This window comes from Orcinus orca, chromosome 13, assembly GCF_937001465.1.
Source record: "Orcinus orca chromosome 13, mOrcOrc1.1, whole genome shotgun sequence".
NCBI classification, from domain to species: domain Eukaryota; kingdom Metazoa; phylum Chordata; class Mammalia; order Artiodactyla; family Delphinidae; genus Orcinus; species Orcinus orca.
Genome location: NC_064571.1, coordinates 78,723,680 through 78,750,365, shown reverse-complemented (window position 1 = coordinate 78,750,365; position 26,686 = coordinate 78,723,680). Strand labels below are relative to the sequence as shown.

The window sequence follows — 26,686 nt, the reverse complement described above, 5'->3', positions numbered from 1 at the left end:
TTAATTTAAATTTAATTTGCCACGTGTAGCCAGTAGTTATTGTATCAGACAGTACAGTGCTAAATTACTCTTTTTATGGAGCGCCTTTTTTTCTAAATACTCCTCCTTTGTCTGTCTTAGGAGCATTAGATGAGACCACAGACCAGGGCCTGATGATTCCATTCATCCATTCAGCAAGAAACTGGGAGCCAGCAAACCTCCCCACAAACATTCAGGGCAACGACAGTACCCGAAACCCCAACAGAAACAAACTTCCGTCCCCAGAGAGAACAGTCCCAAGTGCTAATAGGATGTCCTGGTGCCATTAACCCCTGTGTTTGGTGAGTCCAAAGTAGAGGCAGGGAGAGACGTTCTGTGCCTCCCAATGTGCTCTCCTCTGGCTGAGGGGGGGGTGGGTTGAGGAGCTGGGGAGATTCCTTGGAAAGGCACTTGGTTAAGTCAAGCTACAGGCGATGAATTCATAGCAAATTTTCACTGATCACCCTCTGTGCACCCAACACTATTCGTATGGGAGGAGACAGACAATAAACGATAAACACACACACACACACACACACACACACACACACAAATGTCTAACTGTAAGAACTATGAAGAAAAGCATAGCAAATAAAGAAGGAGGGAGAGTGATGGGATGCAGCAGTGGCCACTTCCTATAGGCTGTTTAGGTGACACTAATGGAAGACCCAAGTGAAGGAAATGAGCCACATGGGTACTTGGGGCGCTTATGGAAAACAAAGCCTTCAGCAGACTCACTGGTAAATAAGTAAATAAAATGTAGAAATTGGGCCAGCAAACAAACGTTTTGTGCTTGTTTTAGTTCTCTCTGCTCCGCTAGTGTCGACTGGGGCAGGGTCCTGACAGCAGTCCAGCAGTATTGGTTAGAGTAAGTGTACATATGTCCTCTGACCCAGCATTTCCACTCCTGGGTTTGTTGCCCCAAGAAGCTCTCACAGGAGGATGTATGGGGACTTGTCCCAGGATGTCCGTGACAGCTCTGTTTCTGGAGTGGGGGCTGGAGGCAACCTAGTGGCTCATGACTAGAGGACTAGGTAAGACGTGGTGCGTGCACCCTGAGGCATACTAGGCTCCAGCTGGAAACTGATGTAGGCACAGCAACGAGCACATGTTTTTACAAGGCTGAAAGGGGAAAAAAGAAACAATAAAATCTATTGCACCATATAATATATATAAATGAAAAAGACATTCTCACAAAAGTACACAAAAGGCACATAAAATAAAAGCAAATATCACACTAGAATTGTTTCCAGGGTGTGCATCGTAACATCTTATCCCCAAAATGTGATGGCTTAAAGTAGAAGCAGTCATTTTATTATTCCTCATGGCTTCTGTGGGTCGGGAATTCGAGAAGCTTCACCTGGATGATTCTAGCTGGGGGTGTCTCGTGCAGTTGCAGTCACATGGAAGCTTGAGCTGCAACAGGTGCCTGGAGCAGCTGAGAGTTGAGAGGGCCTCAGGGCTTTTCCACATGGGCTAGTTTGTTCTTCCTCGCAGCATGGAGGCCTCAGAGCAGTCATACTACTTGCCTGATGGTTCAGGTCTCCAGCACAAGTATTCCTGCTAAGAAACTGGAAGTTTCATATTCTTTCCTGCCCTATAGCCTCAATAGTCATGAAGTAACACTTCTCCATCATTCTATTGGTTACAACACAGTCACAAACCTATTCATAGTCAAGAAGGAAATTAAACTCTATGTCTTGATAGGTTACAAGTTTCTAGAAGAACAGGAGAGATGTTTCCACCCTCTCTGGAAAACAATCAGCCACAGTCTGCCCTGTAGCCACAATTCACATCTCTTCCACATACAAAATGCATTCACCTGCTCTGAGGCAACCAGAGAGGAAGGTGAGCCATGAACTGAAGGGTGTGTTTAACACAACTTCTGTAACTGAGTTCCGTTTAAACCACACCCACACACACCCTCAGCAACGGGCATCCTCAAGAACCACAGTGTCCCTCCCAGCCTGTGGTCCCTTCAGAGAGGACCAGCTGTGGGCATCCTCTCATCATTCAAGTGGGCCTGGGTTCTATCAGTTCCAGCTTATACTCAGCTACTATTTTGGTCTCTTTAACTCCTGCTGCTGTTCTGAAAGGAAAATGCCCCCAAATGTCTTACTTTTATTCTAACCTGAACTCTTTCTGTGTTTAGAAGACAGTTTCCATATTTCCTCTTTTTTATTTCTTAAATAACTCTAAACTGTTTTTAAAGGGGAATCATATTGCTTTAAAGCTTCCTTTTCCCTGTAGTTCCCTCATTCAGGGTCACGGTCTCTAGATGAATAACATGAACCACTTTCTTAAAGAGGCCAGATGCTGATTTCCTCCACACCGTTGGAAACCATGTCAGGAAGTAAAACACACGCTTAAATAGACGTCTTCAGAGAGCCTTACCGCACCAGGTGTGTAGGGGTTTAGTGAGAAAATGACAGTCAACTAGAGCTTCTAAATAAAATGACACACTGTTCCCTTAGGTCCTTTTGTGTAAGCGATTCAGTTTCCCAAATATTTTGGGCATGCAATTTGGGTTCTTCCCAGCATTTTGCAGGCGAAATATAGATCTCTAGACTCTTACCTTATGTTACTGTTTCGCAGGTTCTTACATTTACCAACGTAAACTTACCCATCAAATACCCGATTAACTAAATGGTTGTCTCAAATGCTGCCTGCTCAGATCAGAGCTGCTGTACGTCTCCCCACCAGCCGTCCATCGCTCTCCTCCACAGCCGCCCCGCATCTTCCCTAGCTCTGGGAATGACACCACCACTCGTGCGGTTTTTCAGGCCCCAGACCCCAGGCCCCAGGCCCCAGACCCCAGGCCCCATTCCTCTCACAGCTCCGCAGTGCAGCTGACCCTTGAACAGTACAGATTCAAACTGTGCGGGTGCACTTATAGGCGGATTTTTTTCAATAGTAAGTATTACAGTGCTACCCCATCCACAGATGCACAAGGGGGACAGGAGGAACCGTGTGTATGGAGGGCCAACTATAAATTAAACTCGAATTTCTGACTGCTCCACACCTCTGTGTTGTTCAAGGGTCAACTGTATTCTCATCAGCAAGTCTCACTGCCTCTGGACTTCGAATCTGAACACTTCTATCTCGACCACTCTGGTCCAAGTCTCCATGACCTCTGACCTGGATCACTGCAAAAGCCTCCAGATTGCTCGCTCTTTCCATGTTTGCCCAACTCTAATCCTAACCTATTCACACAGCAGCCAGAGAGATTCTTTGAAAATGAAAAAAAAAAAGACAAATGTGATTAGTTTTAATAAAACAACATTTAAGTAATATTGTTACTCATACTGCTCATCGACACTACAGATTCAGGGATTGCATTCTTCTGAAGTATTTTCCAAATTTTCCCTTCTCCCTTCCTCCCATTCCCTGGTGCCTTTTTTTTTTGTGTGTGTGTGGTACACGGGTCTCTCACTGTCGTGGCCTCTCCCCTTGCGGAGCACAGGCTCCGGACGCGCAGGCTCAGCGGCCATGGCTCAGGGGCCCAGCCGCTCCGCGGCATGTGGGATCTTCCCAGACCGGGACACGGACCCGTCCTGCATCGGCAGGTGGACTCTCAACCACTGCACCACCAGGGAAGCCCCACATTTGTCATTTTTAAGAACGATTTTAATCATGTCTAACCCAAAGTTATGAAAAGGTAGGATTTAAAGGTCCAAGGAAGCATTTCTTCCCCAGGATTTCACGACTCAGTTCAGTCATTCCTGCCCTGCTGATAAAACCAGGGGTGGAAGAGTCATCTCTATGAAGTGTTCAAGTCACTATTCATGAAGAGGCTTGATTCTGTCAATTATAGTATCTTCCCCAATTCACAAAAGGATGACTTTAACTACAGGTAAATTTAAAGTTTTATTTTTAGAAGTTACACATATTTCAAAAAAGCAATTTCTTTTTATTCTAATTAATATTACCATTAATTAGAATATTAATTGAAAATATTTTCACTTACGATAGTTGAAACCCAAACTTTGTGAGGCCAAAGCAATGAATAATCTTCAACTCAACAAGAGATGCCTGGATACCTGAGGATTCTACTTCCCATTCTGTATTAAGAAGCACAACATCAAAAAACTACCACAAAATTTCAGACACTGAAATTGTTTAGCGAATAAAAGTGTATGCATTTGGTATATTCTACTTCATTTTTTTTATTTTAAAAAGCACATGTATGTTAAAATAGTTTTGATACAAATGAATTATAAATGTACCTTTAAAAAAATCAGACTTTGTATTGTTAGTGGAGGGTGTTTAAAACATGCGGCACACATTTTCTCTCTCTGTAAATTCTTAGATTAGAAAAGCACAGTTTCTGGACTTCTCATTTACCAATGGATCTCAATTTAAGATTAAATTAGACTCTCTCCCCTCACCAAAAACAAAATCCAGTTTTTCTCAGTAACTACAGAAGTGTCGCTGCTTTTAAAATACTGTCTTTTTCTTAAAATACTTCCTTTCAATTTCACAAATATTTATTGCTAGCAATATAGGGAATTCTTCTTGTTGGTATCCACGTCTTTCTAAAAAGGTTAGCACTAATCCTAGTATCAAACATAGAGAATGCAAGCAGGAGTTCTACTCATGTTTTCTTTTAAAAAAAGTTCATAAATACCATTGCTTACAACAGGCTATATTTTATCATTCTAAGGAGCACACTTTTGAACAACTCTAAAATCAGGGTGTGTCTTATAAGGGAGCTGTCCTCTGCCCCGATTTCCCCAGCCCTCTCCTCAGCCTGGTCTGCACAGACCCTCTGGCCTGTGTCCTCTCTCGGCTGAGCCAGAGCTTGAGACGCTTTGGACTGCAAACTGCGGGACTTTACAGCAAGCAAGCAATCACGCTGCAGGTCAGGACGCACCAGTGGGTCATAACCCGGTTCCGACACAGGCTGGACACTTAGTAGGGTGGATGATGGTTAAGGGACTCAGAGAAAGGCACCGTGTCAGGACTGGCAGTGCTTTAGTAAAGCTCCGAGAACGTGCCTTAACAGAGAGCATCTTAAATGTGATGAAACACAATAATTAAAACTACCGTCCCAATCTGCAATTGTATCTCTAGGGTTAAAAATGACCTGTGCAGGGATTGTGACCAAAGTTCCTACGGTCCTGTGTAGGTCCCTCCTCATTAATAAGCACAAAACAGACAATGAATCTATTGTAAACTGGTCCCTGTTCACAGCCCGCCTGGGCGCTGCCCCACCCCCTGCAATGAGAATAATGTAATATTCTGGAAAAGCAAAACTAAATATAACCGGGTGATCAAATCTTTATTTTAATTCTTACAAAATACTATAGAAATGAACCCAAACTAAACAGATATGTACATGTACATATGTACAAAATTTTAAACTTCTGAAAAAGAATCTATAAAAGTAGATGGTTAAAATGAAAAACAAACAAACTTAAAAAGATTTAAAACCAGTACTATGAAGTTGATTTTCTCAAAGCAAAGTGATTATAATTTTAAATTGCGGGCTGTGGCCGGTCTTCTAGGCTTATCGTGTCAGATACATGAGTGAGTCTCCACCGCAGAATGTCTTCAGTTTCATTTTATTTCCCATAATCCCGGGCGTCTCCCCTTACACGTCTTTCAACATGAGGGTGTGGCACAGTCAGCCACAGTAAATCAACCCCGGTCCTCTTCTTCTCCTTGAGACACAGGTCGGAAAGGCAACGTAGTTTGTCCTCTTTCAGGGTCAGACATTCGAAGAATTCTAATCAGTTTACTTGCTGGAAGTGAACTAGAGGAGGCAAAATTAATTATTCCAATTTCCAAGAAAATTTTTTCATAAAAAAAAAAAATTCTAATACTACCTCATGAAAATATAAGTCTAAATGGATGCTAATGGGGGGGGTATGTCTGATATCTGGAATTCTAGGAGAAATATAACTTGCAATAGGGAAATAAATTTTCACTTTTAAAAATTAACTTCCTGCTAAATGCCATGGGTTTTCAGTTTGGAAGGAAAAGAAAATGAAGGAGATTTATGTATCAACAATCTCTAACTCTTATTCTTCTTGTCTAGTCAGGAAGGAGTCACCTGAATATTTCCAGTCATAAACTTGAGTACCCATACGATCGAGTGACCACTTTAGAGAAAGAATATCAACTTTTAAGTGACACAGAGCCTGACACTATAGAGGTACCTAATAAATGCTGACTGACAGCAGAGCAGTGTTCTCCATTTAGGAAGACTGCTACTTTTCAGTTAACAGGAAAAGAATCAAGACTAGGGAAATCACGAATCGCTTCTCCAGTCGAAGCAGAATTACTAAAATTACTTTATATTAGTTGGGTCATGATAACCACAGAAGAGCAGATTCAAAATAGAAATATTAACAAGTCAATAATCATATTCAGTTAAATTGCCTCTGTTAATGGGAGATAACACAAACAAAATTTTAAATATCTAATACGGGAAAACTACATTCGATCTCTGGAACTAGATTAGAGGTTAATTTTTCTTTTGACTGGTCATTTGCATTTTAAAATTGAGAATATAAAAGATTTCTCACCCCTTTTTATATACTTGATATATATATATATATATATAATTCATAGAAGAGTTTTAAAAAGTTACCTCATGCTTTGAGGGGTAAGCAGGATGAACTGTCTGAAGCGCTGGGAATCTGCCATCTTGAGTATCATATCCATCGCAATTCTCCGGTTAACCATATCCTGGAGAACAGAGGCAGAAGTCAGAGTTGCTGCTGTGTCAATCATGTTCCTGTGAAAGGAGCATTCTACTGGTTGTTATGAACCCCTGGATTTTTATCCAAGGATCATCCATTATCTTATCTATGATGCCAAGCAATTCATACATACTGTGAAAGATAGTATCTAAAATTATTAGGGGAAAATAACTGACTAACATGTATCTTCCAGGAATTCCTATAGTCAGAGTATAGCCCCTTGCCTCAAATATACTTAACCATGAAAATAATCAGAAAATAGTCAAAAGATACAACCACATGTTGCAGAGTGAATCTAATTTCTACAGTAATATTCAATTACTCAGGAGAACAGGATCAAAGGTGACCAGATTCAAACTTACTAAGTCTCTCAAGTTTTCCCTCAATGATTAAGGTGTTCTAAAAACTCTGTCCCATCACCTTCTACAATTTGTACAACGTGAGTCAATTTGAATTTACAGACTAATTTCTCAACTGAATCTTTAAAATAAGTTAAACAGCACATCCATGTATAGGGAAAAAATGCTTGGTTATAATAGGAATTTGACTACAGGAATTAAACTGTGTGCTTACATTTTCTGAGTTGAATAACAGAAAAAACAAAAATCCAAGTACCTCACTCCTCCCTTGAAAACTCCTGAAATTTGAAAACACAGACAAATGAAACCGCATGTGGCCGTACCATATGGCGTGGCGGTTTAGAACCTGGGCTCTGGAGACAGACAGGGGCCCTGCACCCCAGCTACACTGCTCAGTGGCTCTTACTCTATAAATTCTTCCATCAGGCATATCCCTAAAGTCATCTAACTTAACATTAACAGGAGTGACCGGAGCTTGCCTAAAGTGAAAACTGTCCTTTCAAAACAATGCCTTGGGGAAGCCCATCATTTAATAGCAAAGCTGCCCAGTGCACCAAGAAATATTTATTCATTTCCACTGGATTGGTTCTCGGAACTTGGGTACATTTTTCTGAATAATTTCAATGAGGCAAAATGTCATTCTGACTAAGAACCTGTAAGTTTCTGAAAGAGAAAGAAATTGTTCCGAATTAAATTTGACTTATAAGATGGGTGATAAGTCTACATAATAGCATTTTGGACAAAAATGTTACATGGAAAGAGCAATCATCTTCTACGATTTGTGAATCAGCTTTGAAGCCAAATCTCAGAGGAATTTCTAACTAATCTTCAGCAGTTACAGCACAGAAAAAAAAAAAACCACTGAAGGATTATATAGCACTTACAAATATGAATTCTGATTCGTAAATAAGCATTTTCTAAATCCTAATTATGGGCTAGGCATTAGGAGTTAGAAATATGATTAAGACAGAGTTGACAACTTCAAAATTGAAAATTTGGTGGGTGATTCAGACATGAAAATAGGGGATTGCAATAGAATGCAAAATATATAAATATAATATATATAATAATAAAATGTGTATGATATAAAATATTAGATACTATAAAATATAAAAATAATATAATTGCACGAGTGGATGTCAGGTGGTGCTGAGGGAGCTCTGAGAAGTCCCTAATCCTGCCTGGCAGGGTGGTGGTCATGGAGGCTACATAAAGGGGACATCTGAACCGAGTCCTGAAAGATGAGTCGGAGTGCGACATACAACGAAGAAGAGCACAACAGGCAGAGGCGCAGAGTCTGGAAAATCACAAACAGCTCAGTCCAGCTGAAGAAGTCAGCGGCTACCGTATCATGAAGGGTTTCAAAGTCACCCTTTGGAATTAAACCAAAGATTTTCAAGCAAGTGAGTGACTACAATTAGATTTATTTTAGAACTATAAACCTGGCAAGACAGTGAAGGAGGAACTGAGAAGGGGCAGGATTAAAGTCTGAGAGTGTGGACAGGAAGTGATGACAACACGCGAGAGGCGAGGACAGGAGAGGTAACAGGAAGGAGCAGAGGGCGGGGACCAGGGAGATACTTGAAAAGAGAAGAGACAGGGGTCAGACTTCATGTGTAACGAGGAAAGAAGAATCACAGATAAATCACTGGTTTTGCAGTTAGGTGTTGGGTTGGAAATGGCAATTTGCAACTAATCAAGGAAAAGAATTCAGGAAAAGGAAAGCTTGGAGGAGAAAAATTCAGACTCAGACACGCTGAGTTTGAGATGTGGGTTGTTCACTAGATGAGGTCTCACAGGTAGTCGAGCACACGGGTCCAGAGAACAAGAGAGATGTCAGAATGAGATGCTTAGCTTTGGGAGGGATCCAAACGTAGACAGCAGCCTGTGGGACTGTGTGTGTGTGGGCTGGGGGTAGGTAGAACATGATATCCAGGAAAATTAACACCACTATGAAAAACAAAGAAGACCTCAAACATTTAAGGGCACCCGAATTAGGGGAGGCAGACTGGCGCACGGAGAACGAAGAGGAGGTAAGAAGACACAGTTTAAGAGACGGAAGGTCAGTCTGTGGTGCCACATACTTCACCGAATTAAAGTTCTTATGATTTTTGCTAAACAAGCTTTGCTGGAGTATATTGTCGTCTAAACCCAGATTACGGTAGATTTAGTAAAGAAGGAGGCATGAAGCAGTAAGGAGAATGCTTCACAGCTGCTTTGGGAGGCCCTGTTGTGCGCCCGCACCATAGTGAGCACATTACAGATAGCACCTCACTGGAGCCTCGCTCTAACCCTACAAGGTAGGAAAGGTTAATAATCTATTCTATAGATGAAGAAACTGAGGCCCAAAGAGGATAGATATCTTGCCCAAAGTCAGCTGGGGAACTGGTGACAGAGGTAGGTCTCAATCTTCGGTTTTTTAACTTCGAAGTCCAGTGTCCTCGCTCCCTCCTGTTACACACACTGCTGTTTTGAAAAGTGTGGCTGTGCAGGAAGGGAGAGAACAGTGGCGAGAGTCAGGGAAAGCAAATGTGGGGAACTGCTTATAATTATGTGTAAAAATGGAAGATGGAAGCAAACTGGGGAAAAGGCTGCAAATCCAGGACGGGGTCCCTGCCAGTGTGGTATGTTAGCAAGGGAGAGAACTGGAATTCTTTGGTTCTTCTCTTATCACTTATCACAGACAAAACTATCAGAGCAGGATCTTTTCTGTTATGGGTAAAACTAAAGAATGAATTGCTTCCTTTCAAAATATACATTTCAAACAACCAAAAAATTAGAGAATTTAAAAGTCAACACTACCATGTAGACATCAAACTCATCCAGGCATCTGAAAGGAGATTCAGCAATGGACCACAGAGAAAGAATGAAGCAAACTGTGGAAAAAGAACGTTCACCGCCAGATAAGGCCCTCATGTCATTGAAAGCGGCTTTGTTTCCCTCTCCAGGCTGAACCTTGAATGAGTTGACAAAAAACAAAGTATAGGAAAAAAACAGATTAATTTCTTTACAAAAAAGATTGGCTACCATTAGAAAGGATGAGTTTATAGTAAAAAAGAAGATTAAAAAAATCATTTAGTGACTTGGAAACGACAACTATTCTATTCAAAATATTTTAGAGTAAAACAGTGAGCTGTGTAACGGTGGTTTCTGTTTTATTGTGAGAGAATCAAACTGAAAACAGTTTCTCGTCATAACCAGATCTCACATACCAAAAGTCCAAAGGTTTAATAATAAAAGTACCAACGTTAGTCCAGTTTCATTTTTTGCATGTAGATATCCAGTTTTCCCAACACGATTTATCAGAGACTATCCTTTCCCCATTGTATATTCTTGGCTCCTTTGTCAAATATTAGTTGGCCAGATATGCCTGGGTTTATTTCTGGGCTCTCTATTCTGTTCCATTGGTCTATGTGTCTATTTTTATGCCAATAGCATACTGTTTAGATTGCTATAGCTTTGCAACATAGCTTCAAATCAGGAAATGTGATGCCTCCAGCTTGTTCTTTTTTCTCAAGATTGCTTTAGCTATTAGGGGTCTTTTGTGGTTCCATACAAATTTTAGGGTTGTTTTTTCTTTTTGTGAACAATGCCTTTGGAATCTCGATAGCGATTGCACTGAATCTATAGATAGCTTTGGATAGTATGGACATTTTAACAATATTAATTCTTCTGATTCATGTACAAGGGTTATCTTTCCATTTATTTGTGTTTTCTTCAATTTCTTTCATCCATGTCTTAATAGTTTTCAGTGTATAGATCTTTCACTTCCTTGGTTAAATTTCCTATGGATTTTATTGTTTTTGATGCTATTGTAAATGGGATTGTTTTCTTTATTTCTTTTTGTCAAACATTTTAAGTGCCAAGTTAATCTTTTGTTACTTGAATTCTAGTGACATCTAGTGGTTAAACTGCTTTCAAAGTAATTACTGAGTGTCAAAAGGACACAGGACCAACTTAAAGAGGCTCACACTGGCCAAGGAGTAACAGCAGCAATCAACTGAAATACATAACTCTCTTTTAAAAGTTTCTCTTAGTAAGTGTTCATGGGAACAATATAAAAGTAATTAGGGAGATAACATTTTCATATAATTTCCTAAGAAGACATTATATGTAACGTTTGAAGGAACTCGATTTCATTTTAAGAGAATTCCAGATATACATATATGCGCTCAAGTTGAAAAAACAGAGCACCAACCAGTTTTATCATATGTGTTTTAACAGATATACAGCTTCACGTATTTTCCAAAACACTATTTGAAAAATTATTTGGTTCTCAAGTGAGCATTCACTTGTATTTTAATCTTCTAAGGGTTATAAAAAATTCGGAATTTAAACATACACTGAAATTTTACATTTATCATCTGAAGTCTGAATTCTCTATGAAAATCCAAACACAAAAGCAACATTAACATAAGCAGTAAAAAGCCAAGCAAAACCAAACACACACACACACACACACACAACAGAACAGTAAGAACTAAGAAACAGGATGCAGTCTTTTGCTCCCAAACTGCATCTTGTATCATTCTAATGAATTAAGCCCCAGATAAATTACGGAGATCTAAATTTTATCCCTGGCCTATTAGTAAACCTATCATGGGACTTCTGCCTCAGTTTTCTTATTTGTAAAATGAAGACTAGAAAACTTGAAGATTCTTAAAGCAATAATATTCTGTTGAATAACAGGGATGACAATGTCAGAAAATCTAGTTTCAGTTGTCTTGAACAGCTATGGCTCTGGGGATAAATTATCCAAACACCTAATATTTTCTTTTACTAGAGTATAATTTTTACTAGAGTATAATTTATATACAGTAAAGAACACAAAGCTTAAGTGTTTAGCTCAAATAATTCTGACATATACGTACACATATACACACACACCTGGGTAACCACTACTCAGATCAAGACAGGACATTTCTAGCATCTCAGCAGATTCCCTGTGTCCTCTCCCGTCAACTACCAACCCCTAAAAGGTAACCACTATTTTGACTTTAATTACTGTAGATAAATTTTACTGGTTTTTGAAGAGTTCTGAAAAGTGGAATTGCTTTAATAGACCCTGCAAGACAGGTTTCTAAATTAGTTCTACCAAATTATACTCCCACTAGCAAGGTATAAGCGTTCTAAGTCCACAACCTTACCCACACAAGGTATTATCAATCTTGTTCATTTTAGTCACAATAACAGGAGTGGGATAGTAACTTATTATGGTATAAACTTGTATTTCTCTGATGACTAGCGATACTGAGCACTTTTTCATGTGCTTATTCACCACTTGGCGAATTAATGACTTTTAACCATTTTTAAATGTATTGTCATTCTTTTTCTCAATTATTATTATTCTTAAAAATTTTTAGATGGGTTCTTAGTTGCATATCTGTATGGCAAATTATTACTTATTCTAAGTATTAAAATGGAAGTATAAAATTTATGGCAACTAAGAATAGTATGCAAATATTTGAAAAGTTTGACCCAATTATTTAGAGTGAGTAGCTGCTTTTGACCTCCTGACTCACTTTTTTTTCTTGCGGTACGCGGGCCCCTCACTGTTGTGGCCTCTCCCGTTGCGGAGCACAGGTTCAAGATACGCAGGCTCAGCGGCCATGGCTCACGGGCCCAGCTGCTCCGCGGCATGTGGGATCCTCCCAGACCGGGGCACGAACCCGTGTCCCCTGCATTAGCAGGTGGACTCTCAACCACTGCGCCACCAGGGAAGCCCCTGACTACACTATTTTTAATGCTATATCCCACACTCCTCCTTTAATGCATGTGACTGTGATAGAATCCTGACACACAGACTCCATAATTTGAAAGTGGTGGCTTCCTTTATACAAAAGAGGCTAGATCTAGGGATACCTTCCAAAATAAGTAGCACAAAGACAATTACGTGGGGTCGAACATTCTTTGAGTAATTCTCTTCTGGCTTCCTATAGTGGGGCCAGAGAATACACTTTCTATAATGTCCCACGTAATTTAAAATGCTACATGAATTTTAAAAAGGAACCAGTGGAGTTTAAAGAGAAGGTAAATATTTATCACTGAAAATAAAATTCCTAATTATCACCATAAGAAAATAATGTGGCTGTCTGGGGGAAAAAATAAAAAGCTAAAGTAATGGCTTTAGTCAGTAAAATCAATTTAATTTTCAACACTTTGGCAAAGACTATCTTTAACTTCAAAGTAAGTTATTTTGTTTTCCAATGACAACAGATCAAAATATCATCAAAAGAAATGAAGCAGCTAATTCTCTTAATGACTAACACGCAAAGAGTTAAGATACTTACAGATATAGTAAGAGTTTCATTCTTGTGGTCAAAATTCATTTTTCCACAATAGGCCCGCTGAGATAGTAAGTTGTCAAAGTACAATTTGCATCGTAAAGTCAAACACCTTGAAAAAAGAAATTGGGCATATTAAAAAGATTACAGAGATACAGAACTGTATATTCAGCATGACCTTTACACCAGCATGTAAGGCCAGATGAAAGTATGCCAAGATGTTAACACTGGTGCCCATTTAATAGGTAAAATTTTAGAAGATTTTTGCCTGTGTCTTTATATTTCGTTCATGTCTCCACATTTTTACCACTTCATTTCCTTTTATAATAAACAAACATCTATAAAATGAATAAAGATGTCATCCCACATATAATGAAACCCATTATATTACAGTCAGTCCATATGAATGTATCAATCATTCAACTAATTTATATATCACCCTAATACAGAAGACATGAATCTTGTCCTTGAGAGGATTAAACTCTAGTAGTGTTAAGATAATGGTAAACTGCCTATTCATTTGCCTGTCTCCTCCTAACTTTACAGTAGCAAAAAGGGCAAAGGCAATCTCTTAATCATGTTGTACCTGTAATACCTTACGCACTGTCTAGCACAGCGTGAACTGCACTTATTTGTCATACGGCATTCTGCTGTAAGGAAGAGCTTTCCCTTCTTCCTCATTTATTTACTTACCACCTTTCTGTTTATAAGGACGCAGTCACAGATTCTTATTTTATTCATTGGGTTCTTATTTATTCTGGTCTTCAACTTGTCCCAGCTTTTGCCAGTGGAGCCCCTTCAAGCTGCCTATGTCCTTTTATCATGACTCCACATTTTGGGGGGGCACTTCCTTACTTTCTGGCATAGCAAGAGGCTCATCTATACCTTCCCTGCTCTGCTCCGGTATCATCAGCCATTTCTCAAAGGAGCCTTGGTTCCTTTTGTTGCGGAATGGTATTCAGAATATAAGATCTAGGTGACAGGTGACTGGCTATTTTTCTTGACGTCTTTGCTCCTTAATGAGTCTAAGGCTCCTTTCTTCGGAATAACTATCGTTTTATTCTTTTCCCTCCCAATTCCCTTCCTAAACTGTATTAAATCTCCACATTCGAAAATACTGATAGTCTGAGTTCTCTTTTGCTGCCACAACTATTGCTAGCTGGTTTTCAGAATTTTCTGTTAACTTTTCTTTCTTTCAATACTGATACGTATTCTTCAATTGCTTCCACTCATGGGATGACTAAAAGAGACTGTCCTCATAAAATGGCAAGGTTCTCCAGTGTAAAGAGATAAACAATTTAAAAAATTTGACCATTTTTATTGTCCTCCCAAGATTGGATAAACAATATAAAACATGTCAGTGGTGAAGAAACATATCAAGATAGAAAACTAAATAAGACCAATACCTTTACAGAAAATATTCTAAAATTTTCTGAATAACAATATGAAAACGAACCCTACTGCTTCTGGAAAAGACACAGTAATAGGCATTAGATTTACTCTTCTGCGTGAAACAACTAGAAAACTGGACAAAGTCTATGAAACAAGAGTTTTTGGACTCTGGACATCAGACATCGCAGACAGTTCCAGTCAAAAGAATCTCTGAAAGATGGGAAACAAACAAATTGAGCCCTGTGAACGCCCCAAGTTACTTTTATGTTGAGAGTAAAAGGGGAGTGGAAACCCAAGCAGAGTCCAGAAGTCTTCCTGTTTAAGGGTCTGGGGCGGTCAAGGCACCTCCGGTTCACGAAGCAGCACAGAGAGAGCTCCAGAGGACCACAGAGGCGGGAGGGAGAGCCTCGGGCTGAGCACCGTCCTCCTCAGTGTCCGTGTGAGGATACTGCCCGAGGCTGGTGAGAGGAACACCCAACAGAACCAGAAACAACCCCCGAGGTCACCCAGAGCCAGGAATAGTTCATATTCCCAAAGGCATGAGTGGAATAACCTCGCAACATATCAACGGAGGACCCAGAAGAACCCAGCTGCACAGGTAGGAAAAAAATCAGTCCTTCACCAAAGCCTGCTCTGGTCCCACCTAACAAAACTGCAAGGCAGCCTCAAAAGGATAAAATTAAAAACTCTTTAAGTCCTAATAACATGCATATAAAACTGAAATACACATTTCAAGAACTAAGCTATATTTTAGTTAAGGAATATGGTCAAACATGCAGAGCCCGTTTCTCATTACGGCTTTTTTTGAATTTCCCCATACGTACTAGAGCTAAATTAAAAAAAAAACTCTATAGTCTTAAGATTATAGTTTTTGGTATAAGTAGTTAAAACGCATGTTACTGAGGGAATGTCATGGGGAAAACAGAGGTTAGGTGGAAAGACTAGGGCTGCCTTGGATCCAAGTATATCAAAGGGCAACCCTACCCTGTAAACTGTCCTTTATTTCTGTTGCTTGTGATTTTAGCTGAGGTTAACTTATCTCTGTCAATCTGCACATTTCTGGGTATATTAATGACATCCAGTTTTGCTGATCCTGTATTCATTCATTCAACCAATATATATCAAGTTTCTACTATATTTCAGGCACAGCGGTAGGTACTGGGGATACAGCAGCAAACAAAACATAGATTCTGCATCCCTGGAGCTACACCATTCTAGTAGATCATGGTAATCAACTGAGAAACTGCCTTAACATGTCCCATCAAAACGCGTATGCCTTGAGAACATGCAATGTCCAACAGTGAAACAGTCTGTTAACAGAACCAATGAGCTTCCAAATGACCCATTTGAGCATAGACTGAACAGCCATCTATGAGTTATCCAGTAAAGCATATCTAATGCAGTTTAAGTTTAAAAAGCTCACTATAAAAGTCCCTTCAAATCCAGGATCCCAAGCACTACCACCATTTCTTTTCTGAATAAATCATGCAAGTGCTTTTAATTTAATTTTATTATTTATAAGCGAGAATGTGAAAACGAAGAAAAACAAACATGTAAAATATATGGTAATATTTTTTAATACACTTACCTTCTAAATTGTTGATACGTTTTATATCTATGGGTCATTATTTCTTCCAGTAATTTAATAAACCTTTTTAAAGTCCTTACTTTGTTATCCAGATCAAGATAGGTTTCTCTTGCTTCTTGATATTGCCTATTTCAACGAAACATAAAGTAAAATCTCAAATATATTTAATAGGAAGAACAGGGAGTGCAGGGAGCGCTGAGAGGGCCCAGCAGTAGCAGGTTTCATAAACCTCCAGACAAATACACTGCCAGAATGCGAGCGTGCTGCCCCGACTGGGGAGAGCTGTTAGCAGGGCGGGGCAGAAACACAGTGCAAGCCCCAGAGAAGGCAGAGGAAGTCAGTGAAGAAAGTGCCCAAGAGGGGCCCAGAGTGGCAGATCGTAAGAGAATACCAGCAAATACAGATCTTCTAGCAAGGAAGGGATCGCACCAGAAGGCAAGAAATGTTCCCCTTAGTGACACATGCCAGTGCAGGAACAGAAGAACACAGCTTGGGCATTAGGATCCCCCTAGCCCCAGCCTGAACAAGACAAGGTCAAAGAGGCCGGGAAGACACGGCTTCTCAGAGTGCTACTGTGGAGGCAACAGCTCATTGCCGTAGAGAGGGAGAGAAAGATCCTGACAAAGGATGAAGGGCGAACCCTGGCCAAGGCTCTCAGTGATCCGTCCCATCCTCCTTCAAATGTCCAGTCCCAGAAAATCCAACCAATTAAAAAACGAATAACAAAAAAAGCACAAACAAAGCACACATACAAAGATATTTATGGGGGGAAAAAAGCGCTGGGAAAGAGCAGCAAAACTCTCTCTACAGACAAAGAAAACTTATTACAACGTTGTCACAAAGCAGATTAAAACCGTAATTGAACACGATAAATTAAAACAAAAGAAAACAAAACAAGACACAAGTGCTACCAGGAAGGAACACCTCAAAGCAGAAATGAAAGAACTGAAGGAAAAGATAAAACAAGGAATTCAAAGCTAGCAGACAGGTAAACAACAACAGGTTACAAACAGACAAGAGGAGGAGAAGCATGAACTTGCAGAACCCAAGGTGGGGCAAGGGAGTGTAGACAAAAAGCAAAAAAAACAAAGACATGAGACAAAATGAGATGACGCATAGGAACAAACAGACAACACAGAAAACATCAACAGACAGATGAGAAATGAGAAAAACAAACAAAACAGGAAAAAACCCCACATAAAATGGTTAGACAAAATAACTAGAGAAGAAAAAGTACATGCAACATATGTATAACTGAAGACCTCTAAAAAGAACACTAGACAACAGAAAATACTTAAAAGTAAAATACCAGAAAACTTTTAAGAAGTAAGACTTAAATCTATATATTTAAAAAAAAAAGCACTGTGTATACCAAGGAAAGGATCACAGAATTTGACATTCTGGATAAGTTATAGAACTTAACAGATGAGCATCATAAACACAGATACTCAGGAGAACGAGGATTTTATACTAGGCTAAACTCTTATCTTTCAAACTCAAAAGCTAGAGACAAAGTTTTGAACTTGCAAAAATACAAAAAATATTACTCCTATGGCCATTCTTAAGGAAAAAATTAGAGGACCAATAACTTTTCAAATGGCTAAACAGCCGTTTGGAAAAAGATAAAATACATTCGTCACATCAAAAATATTCACAGAAAAAGAAATATAAATAAACGGTCCTTAAGACATGAAAAGATGTTAACCACATTTAATAGAAGTGAAATGCAAATTAAAATTACACTGAGGTGTGTATATATATATTTAGGAAATATATCTATCAGCAAAAAGAATCTACGATAATCACACATTGTTTAGGCTGTGGGGAAACAAGCACTCATTGCTGATAGGAGTGAAAAAAAAGTACAATCCCTAGAAAGGGGACTCTGCCAGAATGGGGTTTATCCTATTAAAAAAACAAAAACAAAAACCCCGAATTTATACAAAATAATGCATGTATAAAATTATTTGTTGTGTACCACCATTTATAATAGTAAAAAATCAAGTTAAAACTCAACTATCCATCAGTAGGAGATGACTAAATACTGTGAAACATAAAAACACAATGAGAAAATGCCTATGTACTGATATGGAAAGATCTACAAAATATAGCATTAAAGAAAGCACCCTAAAACAGCTTAGTGTACTACTTTTTGTATCTGCAAGGATGAAAACACATTCTCATATCATCTTGCCTTTGCATACAGAAACATTGAAAGCATATTTAATAATTTAATAAAATAAAAGTGAAAAAATTCATTGTCTGCCCTTTCACATTATATTTTTAAAACATGTAAGGTATTACCTATTTTAAAGAAAAACTTCTGTTACTATTTTTGTTTCTTCCCCTTTTTCCCCAAAGTTTGTGAAATCAGAATTGAGATCACTCCTGTTCCCTGCCTTTTTTAATATGAAAAATTCTTCATAAAGTTTAATAGTTATAATTTTCTACTGTAATTCAATCATTATCATCCAGTTATACAAGATTTCTAATTTTTTAGTGTTATACAAACTACTATGTATAAAATAAATAAGTTACAGGAATATATTGTACAGCACAGGGAATATAGCCAATATTTTATAATAACTATAAAGGGACTACAATCTATAAAAATGCTGAATCACCATGTTGTACACCTGAAATATAATATTGTAAATCAACCATATCTCAACTAAAAAAAATACTAATGCTGCAATAAACATCCAAGTACAAATTGTTTTTTTCATTTTGGATTATAACAACAAAATTACTTGGCCAAATTGAAATTTTTAAAGGCGTTTAACATAAACTACCTTAAAACTTTTCAGAAAGGCTAATAACAATAACATCTAGCATATTATGTATCCTATACGTTGTTTATTATGGGTCATCTCATTTAATCTTCATAACAACTCTATAAGGTAAGTACTATATAATTATACCCATTTTATAGATGAGAAATTTGAGGTTCAGAGCAATTAGATAACTTTCCAAAGTCAGTTTAGTAGGTAACAGAATTGCAATTCAAACTGAGTTACCCTTGCTTCAGAACCCATGCTCTAACTAAACTAGAGCTTCCATTTTCACAATATAAAAATATCCATTTCACTGAAATCTCACTGACATGAAATATGTGTTCTTTTCATCTTGATATATATGAAAATGGCTTCTAATTGTTTTGCTTTGCATTTCTTTGATTACTTCTGAAGCTGAACATCCTCATGTCTATATGAATCTTACAGGTATAAAAATGGCAACTATGTTAAAATGTCATTCTGTAATGAGTTCTGTAATAATTCCGAAGGAAAAATGTTTATTATTAATAATACATGTACGAAAGGCTAGTTTAGCTATAACTATATGCCATAGCAACACTTTACCCAAATTTAAGATTGATATATAAATGTTATTGTTTGTCTCACTATTACGTATCTATGGATAATATCATAAAGTAGAAAAGCGAGCAATCACTTACCTCATTATTTCCTCTCGATCTCCATGACTAGCATGTTCTGCCTGTATCTTTTGTCTTAATCTATTAATTTCTTTGTCTAGAATTGATGCAGATTTTTTTACTTCTATCCGCTCTGGGCAGATTTGTCTTGCTTGTGACATTTTCTCCTAAGATAACAGATGTTTAACTTTAAAACTCTTCTTTGATATAACAATTCACTGTACTACTTGTGCCAAAGTATGCAAAATAGAACTCTGAACTTATGTTTAAGAAATGTATCTTAATTACGTTTAATATCATTATTGTTCTAAGCTTTATACTGAGAATACGGTCCAGAGTTGTCATAATCTTCAAGAGAAAATTGCATTGGTGTACACACTTTAATAATTTGTAAGAGCTCCATAACTTCCTAGTGAAACAAATTTCAAGTAGCAGTTATGAAAGGTTTGGCACCCAGGGTGCTGAGGTCAGACATAGCATTCTGTGTGTTTTAGGATGGATTCTGAACATCAAATAGTACTGAAACACAAAGACCCTCGTGTTTGTAACATATCAAACATAGTATTTATATTCACGACATTTGTAGTACAGTAAGTTTTAAACAATAGGGAAATGAATTACAGAGTTTAAATCATTTTCCTAAGACATGTAAAAGCAAAGCTGGAATTCATCTCTTTTAGGTTAAACCATGGTTGCCCTCAACTTACTCTCCTCTAAAAACAAGGCTGCTGCTTTCAGTTGTCAATAAACGTTATCTAGTAAGTGGGAGCTGAACTGCAACCCAGCTCACACCCAAGTTACTCAGAGGCAGGGGAGCATTTTTCTGACATAAAGCTGTATGCACTTGCCAACCTGGACATTTAAGGAACTATTTCAGTGGAGGGCGTGCCATTTTCCAAATCACTCAGTGACACTACATGGGGCTGTGGCAGTGCTGCCTAAAGTCCTCTTCATGTTGATCTAAGAAGTCCCCACACTCTGAGAGTCCCTCAGTCTTTTCCTCTGTTGATTCACTGAAACAGCTGTTACTTCATACAAAACAGATAGTCATCGGACAACATGTCTATGTTTGGAAAACATGACATTAGGAAAACACACTTTAATAATCATGACTAAGGGTGTAAACAAAACATTAAAAAAAATGATGGATAACCTCTAGTTCTTTTTCTTTCATATCTAATTCTCGTTTCTTTTTATTTAAAGTATCCAAGTGTTCTTTTTGCTTGTCTTCATAATGCCGTTTCCCTCGTTTTTGGTTATCCACTTCGGAATCAGCAAGGTTTAATTCATCCTGTTTAAATAAAACCAAAATAATCTATAAAGATTGCTTTAAAAAATTATCAGCATAGGCATAAACTAATTGACAACTCAATAAGTGGACAGGATTATGCTGCTTTAAGAGGCAAGTGTTATTAAGTTCATATCCATATGTTTCTGAAGAGAAGTGAAGAGTTTCCCAAATTGAGAAGTCACATTATCAAATTAAAGTTCTTGTATGAAGTCTCCATACCTTATGGTGCTCTCAACTTTATTTTGGTAAACAAGGCAGTTTCCTGGGAAGCTACGGTAGCCTGAAAAGACTTAAAACAATGCAAGTGTTGTATATTACAGAGGTACCTGACAGAGGAAACCTGGTTTTAAAAAAAGGTGAATTGGGGTGGAGGAGGAAAAGATGTGAAGAAATTTAACACTGACTTATTTGGTCATCATTTCTGGAGGTGTAACCTCATAATTTTGAGAACAAAATATAATTGTAAAGAAGCTATCCCAAGTTCACTTTAAAGGGAAACAGTAGTAAACTATAAGGTAAAGATGCATATTGGAACGCACAGCAACCACTGGGAAAAAAAACAACAATTGTAGCTAAACAAACTAGTAGAGGAAATTTTAAAAAGGAACACTAAAAATTACTTGGCTAATCCCAAAAGAAAGAAATAAAGAGAAGAAATACAAATAAGAACAAATAACAGCTAACCATTACTTTTAAGACGAAATATCAACTGCTTTTTTTGTGTGTGTGTGCTACGCGGGCCTCTCACTGTTGTGGCCTCTCCCGTTGCGGAGCACAGGCTCCGAAAGCGCAGGCTGAGCGGCCATGGCTCACGGGCCCAGCCGTTCCGCGGCATGTGGGATCTTCCCGGACCGGGGCACGAACCCGTGTCCCCTGCATCGGCAGGCGGACTCTCAACCACTGCGCCACCAGGGAAGCCCAAAAGATGATTTATTAAAAGTGCTATATTTAAAATAATATAGATGAAAGAGAAGATCAAGAGCTCTGGAAAAATCCATCACTCAACTCTTCTAATTACTCAAAATACAGCTCTAATCACCGTAAAGATGCCAACGCTGAAGACACATGAGAAAGGTTAAAAAAATTAATTCATGAAATGTAAATGGAAACAAAGCAGTATTTCTAAATGTTAAATATATCACTTTGTACCTGTGATTTTGTGTTCATGTATAATTAAATTAGTAGACCTAATGTCAAGTACACATTTTGATTATTTTGCCTAATAATTTCATATATGAATGGCGACTAAAATACATTTTCCTTTGTTACTGGATTTTTCCCTTGTTATGGGCATCTGCCTTCTATTTGAGTACATGCAGTAAACAAATGTCTTTAAAGGAGGCATAGCCTGGTGAAAAGATTTTATTTAGAAGATTATATATATATATATATACACACACATAGCCACCGATTGCGGCAGCTTTCTCAAATACTGATATACAGATTGACTTCTTTATCATCAATTTGGATGTTTTAACAAATATACAGATTTCCAAGCTCCACCTTTGGAGATTCTGTTTTCGTAGGCTGAGAATCCCTGAATCTCAATTTTTAAAATGGCTCTTGATTTAATAACCACCAAATTAAATTTTAGTCGGTCTGTTTTTTGAGCCTAGTACTGGACATACATGCTATGATGATCATGTTCACCCTCAAGAATCACGGTTATAAGGAAAAAGAAACGACCGCAAACCAAAACAACAGCATCAAGGAAGACAGAATATTTGGAGATATCCCAAAAAGAAAAAGAACATGTGAAGTATCTAAAAATTGCAAGTATTTACCTCATATAAAAGAATAGGTTTAGGCTATTTGCTGACCTAAGAATACAATTTACTGCATCTTGCTCGTACTGCTAAAAATAACTATCACTCAAGATAGACACTTAATAATATACAGCTTTTATAGCACAGTTCTATTAAAAATAAAAACATTGTTATATGGAGTACGGAGATACTCTGTTCCTTTACTTTGAGGAGAATAAAAGAAAATGGGTGCAATGTATATAGTAGGAGATACTACAGTTAGAAATTGCAATACCTTATGAAACAGAATGGTTAAACACTAATTTTTCTAATCATTTTTGGTAGAATCTTTCAAAATAAATATGTCCACGTTTGCTTTAGGGAACCAAATCAGCTTTCTAGAGCCAAAGGGGTCAATTATATCAGGGCATATTTGTGCTGCTTAATCTTTTCTCCTAGCAACTTTAGAAAGGGAAAGACTTGACTTATAAAATAGGATGAAAAGAATTTAATGTTCTTTTCTCCACGTGTATCATGGCTTTTGACTTGTCCTTATATATTTAATAAATTTATATCATAGGTACCATCAAATTTAAAACTAAAAAGGAACCAAGAGAGTATTTCTTTTACTTTCATGTTGTTGATGGTGAAACAGAGACTTAGAGATATTAAAAACCAGTTAGTGACACTCATCCTGGTTTTGGGGTGAGGACTAGGTTGGATTAGATCTAAAATTAATCCTGATGTAGCCCTAAAAAGTTCAGCCTTTAAAAAGATAGGCTGAGATGCTAGAAGGGACAGAATCACTGAAAAATTTTATTCTCTTTGATGCCTAAATAACCAATTTTAGTTACCCGACAACATTGGATAAATTGCTACAGTATGTATTATAGCCACTTGCTTCATATAACTCTACATCAATTATGAGGTTTTAAAAAGCTATAGATCATTAGATCTTGGAATTTTCAAAAGCATGGTCAGCCTCAATCCAAATAAACACTTATTGTCTCTATCAGAAACTGAGAGGCCCTCCTACTCCAAAATGCAGACCATCATTTTTGATGTAGGTCATGCTCCCTGTACAAAAAATTTAATTCGTGACTAAAGCATTAAGTTTGCAGTGTAAATCAAAATAAACTGTTCAAAGGGAGAAAAATACTGAAATCTTATGCGAAGATTTCAATGACTACATATTTGAACAGAGTATTCCACTCCTCACCACTCCTCTGACACAAAATGAACAAACATCCTGATAGCAAACAGATTACATTTAGAAGCTGCTAATATATCACAAAGACAGTTTCTGAGGAATTAAATTCTTTTGTTAGCCAAATATTCTTGGTCCTGTTGTTAGCTATTGGGATGGCTATTGGGATGTGATAGTGCAAAGGAAAACCCTCTTGGCTACTGGCTGACCGCATGCAGGTTTACTGAAGGACTCGTCTAGCTTTCACTTATTTGCAACCAAGGCAAAGAACTTAAGACCAAGAATTCTTACTGCCTTCTGCCCATATTTTCCACTCTTGAACTTATCTACACACTCCCAATTCCAGGAGTTGCATTAGCCTACACGTCCCTAAAAGAACAGAACACAGCTTATCCTTCATTTTTTGTTTTTAATTTTAAGCTATCTGGGACAATTCAGGTGCTATTTATTTCTTTTCCTATATTGTTTTAGCATACTTTATCATTTTGATTTTAAGTTTCCCTGCTCAATCCTTCACCCATTTAAAATTTTCTTTTATCTCATCTTTGTTTTAACTTCACTGCTCTAATTTCTGAGTTTTGAATTCTCTCTCTCCTATTCCTGACAATTTTCATACTTATTTTATTTCTTCTTATTCAATTTTCTTTTAAAAACTAATTTTGTCTTCTTTTTTATCTTGGACTTATTGTGTTTTTAATTCTAATTTCCTGTAGTAACTACTATTTGTCTTTTTCAATAGTATCCTTAATACTTTTTTCCTTCCTCAAACTTTATTATTAAAATTTTATATTCTTTTTAATCAGTAATTTATCAGTCTATTTTCCCATTTTTTATTCTTATCTCAAATAGAAAAAAGTAAACCACCTTGCATTACAATAGCAGGCAGGAATCACAGCTCTATGGAAAGCAGCTGTAGAGAGGCCACCGCAAACAGAGGAAAGTTGTTTCTGCTCGGGTCCTCCTCTGACTTCCTTTAATAAATTATGTTTTCTAAAATTGACAATGGAGACAATTACAGTAAAGTTCATATGCATGCAAATTCTTTAAAATTTTTAAAATGTCTAAATACATTTTGATTCAAAGGGGTAATTTTCCTGCAAAAAAAGGGGGTTATATCGTCAATAAACCTTTCTCCTCTTAAAACATACTATTAATTCTTCTCAATGTCTTATAAATAAAATTTGAGGTTTCGAGAATAATTGAGTTATTCATAAAAATGAGAATGATAATAAGCTACTTGACAACAAAGCTATTAAACGTGGTGAAATTTACAGAATTTAATTGTTAAATAACTTTATTTCCCTAATTTGGTTCCAAAAGTATGTGCTTTAAAAAAAAAAAAAAAGGCCGATTGAATTCTAGCTGGAATATAATGCAGATATGTTAATAAATGGCAATTGGGTAGCATTTTATTTCAAGCTGGCTTTTATATCAACTAATTCTTCAACTATTGCGGAAAAGTGGGACAAGAGAACAGATAAGCACAGAAACAGTATGGACAGATAAGATGTCCTGCCTCTAGTTCTAAAAGAAGAAAAAAATCTCACAGAATAAAAAGGTAACAAAAGCTGTAACCTTCTGGGGGGTCAGAAATTTGGCAATTTATTCTCCTTAAAGGCGTGAGCAGAGTGTTTAATTCTACTTGATCTAATGACGAAAAGCTGGTTTACAGCCCGGTTTTATACAGTTACATTTACAGTTAGCCATAAATTCTGTTGAGGTAATATCTAGCCGGTATATAGTGTATATAAAACTGAAACATAAAAAATATATATAGTAGAGTAACAATAATACATACCTTAAGTGGATCTGCTAGCTCTGATAGCTGATTAATTTTCTGTTTAATTGCATCATACTTATTTTCCGCTTCTATTTTCAGACTTTTAAAATGTTCCATATTCTCTTTTTGTTGTTCCATGTTTTTCTCAACCATTTTCATTTTGATTTTATTTTCTTGAGCTTCATCTTCCTGGCAACATTTACAGAGCATACAGAATTAATTAAAACACTTTTAAGTAATCAAATAGAAAAACAGTACAAACAATTCTAGAAGAGGCGAAACTATAGGCTACAAGTAAATCAGATTAAAGACAAATACAAAGAACAAATTATGATATTTTCATACTCTTAATGGTAAATTAGGAGGTAGAAGAAATAGGTTCGAAAATAGAAAAGGATTACATTTAGAAGACAAACTACATTGTGCTTGAGGTCATAATCAAAAGGGGTAACTTTTATTCTATCTACTCACTTTTTCTTTCAAAATATAATGTATATAAATATATATCTTATGCCAGACAATGTGTTAGATGCTGAGTAAACAAAAATAAACAAGACACAGCCCATACCTTTAAGAAATTTAGTCTATCAATAAAAGTAATGAAAGCAGAAAAACACTGAGTGGAAAACCAGATTACTAATAAAAAATGAAGACAAATTCTTATTAGAGTAAAGCTCCATTGGTGCAGGGACTTGAACTGTTTTGTTCACTGTTGTGTCCCTCAGCATTTAACATGATGCCTGGTAGAGAGGAGACAATTGGTAAAAACTGATTCATTTTAACAAGACTCTGCAATCTATCTAATTCACTACTTATGGTAACCCAGAGAGCTGAGCTGAATGTCATAAAAAGATGTCTAAGAGAAATTAAAATAGAGTAATA

The 26,686-nt window shown here is 37.3% G+C and overlaps 1 protein-coding gene across 7 annotated transcripts in view; it reads right to left on the bottom strand.

The window, feature by feature from the left end:
* Nucleotides 1–810: 810 nt before the first annotated feature.
* Nucleotides 811–26,686, bottom strand: part of SMC6 (structural maintenance of chromosomes 6) — a 76,482-nt gene continuing 50,606 nt past the window's right edge. For 2 of the 7 annotated variants that reach the window (XM_004274863.3, XM_049695739.1), the window contains exons 20-27: nt 25,823–25,993; nt 20,935–21,072; nt 19,803–19,948; nt 16,349–16,474; nt 13,375–13,480; nt 9,887–10,039; nt 6,614–6,711; nt 5,283–5,773 (exon numbers count right to left, since the gene is read on the bottom strand). In XM_004274863.3, coding sequence (XP_004274911.1) covers nt 5,659–5,773; nt 6,614–6,711; nt 9,887–10,039; nt 13,375–13,480; nt 16,349–16,474; nt 19,803–19,948; nt 20,935–21,072; nt 25,823–25,993 — 1,053 coding nt within the window. In that variant the 3' untranslated portion in view covers nt 5,283–5,658. Of the gene's footprint in view, nt 1,141–1,378; nt 3,248–3,866; nt 4,080–5,282; nt 5,774–6,613; nt 6,761–9,886; nt 10,040–13,374; nt 13,481–16,348; nt 16,475–19,802; nt 19,949–20,934; nt 21,073–25,822; nt 25,994–26,686 lie in introns of those variants that run through there. The other 5 variants (XR_004485937.2, XR_007470758.1, XR_004485939.2 and 2 more) reach the window with 5 other exon arrangements.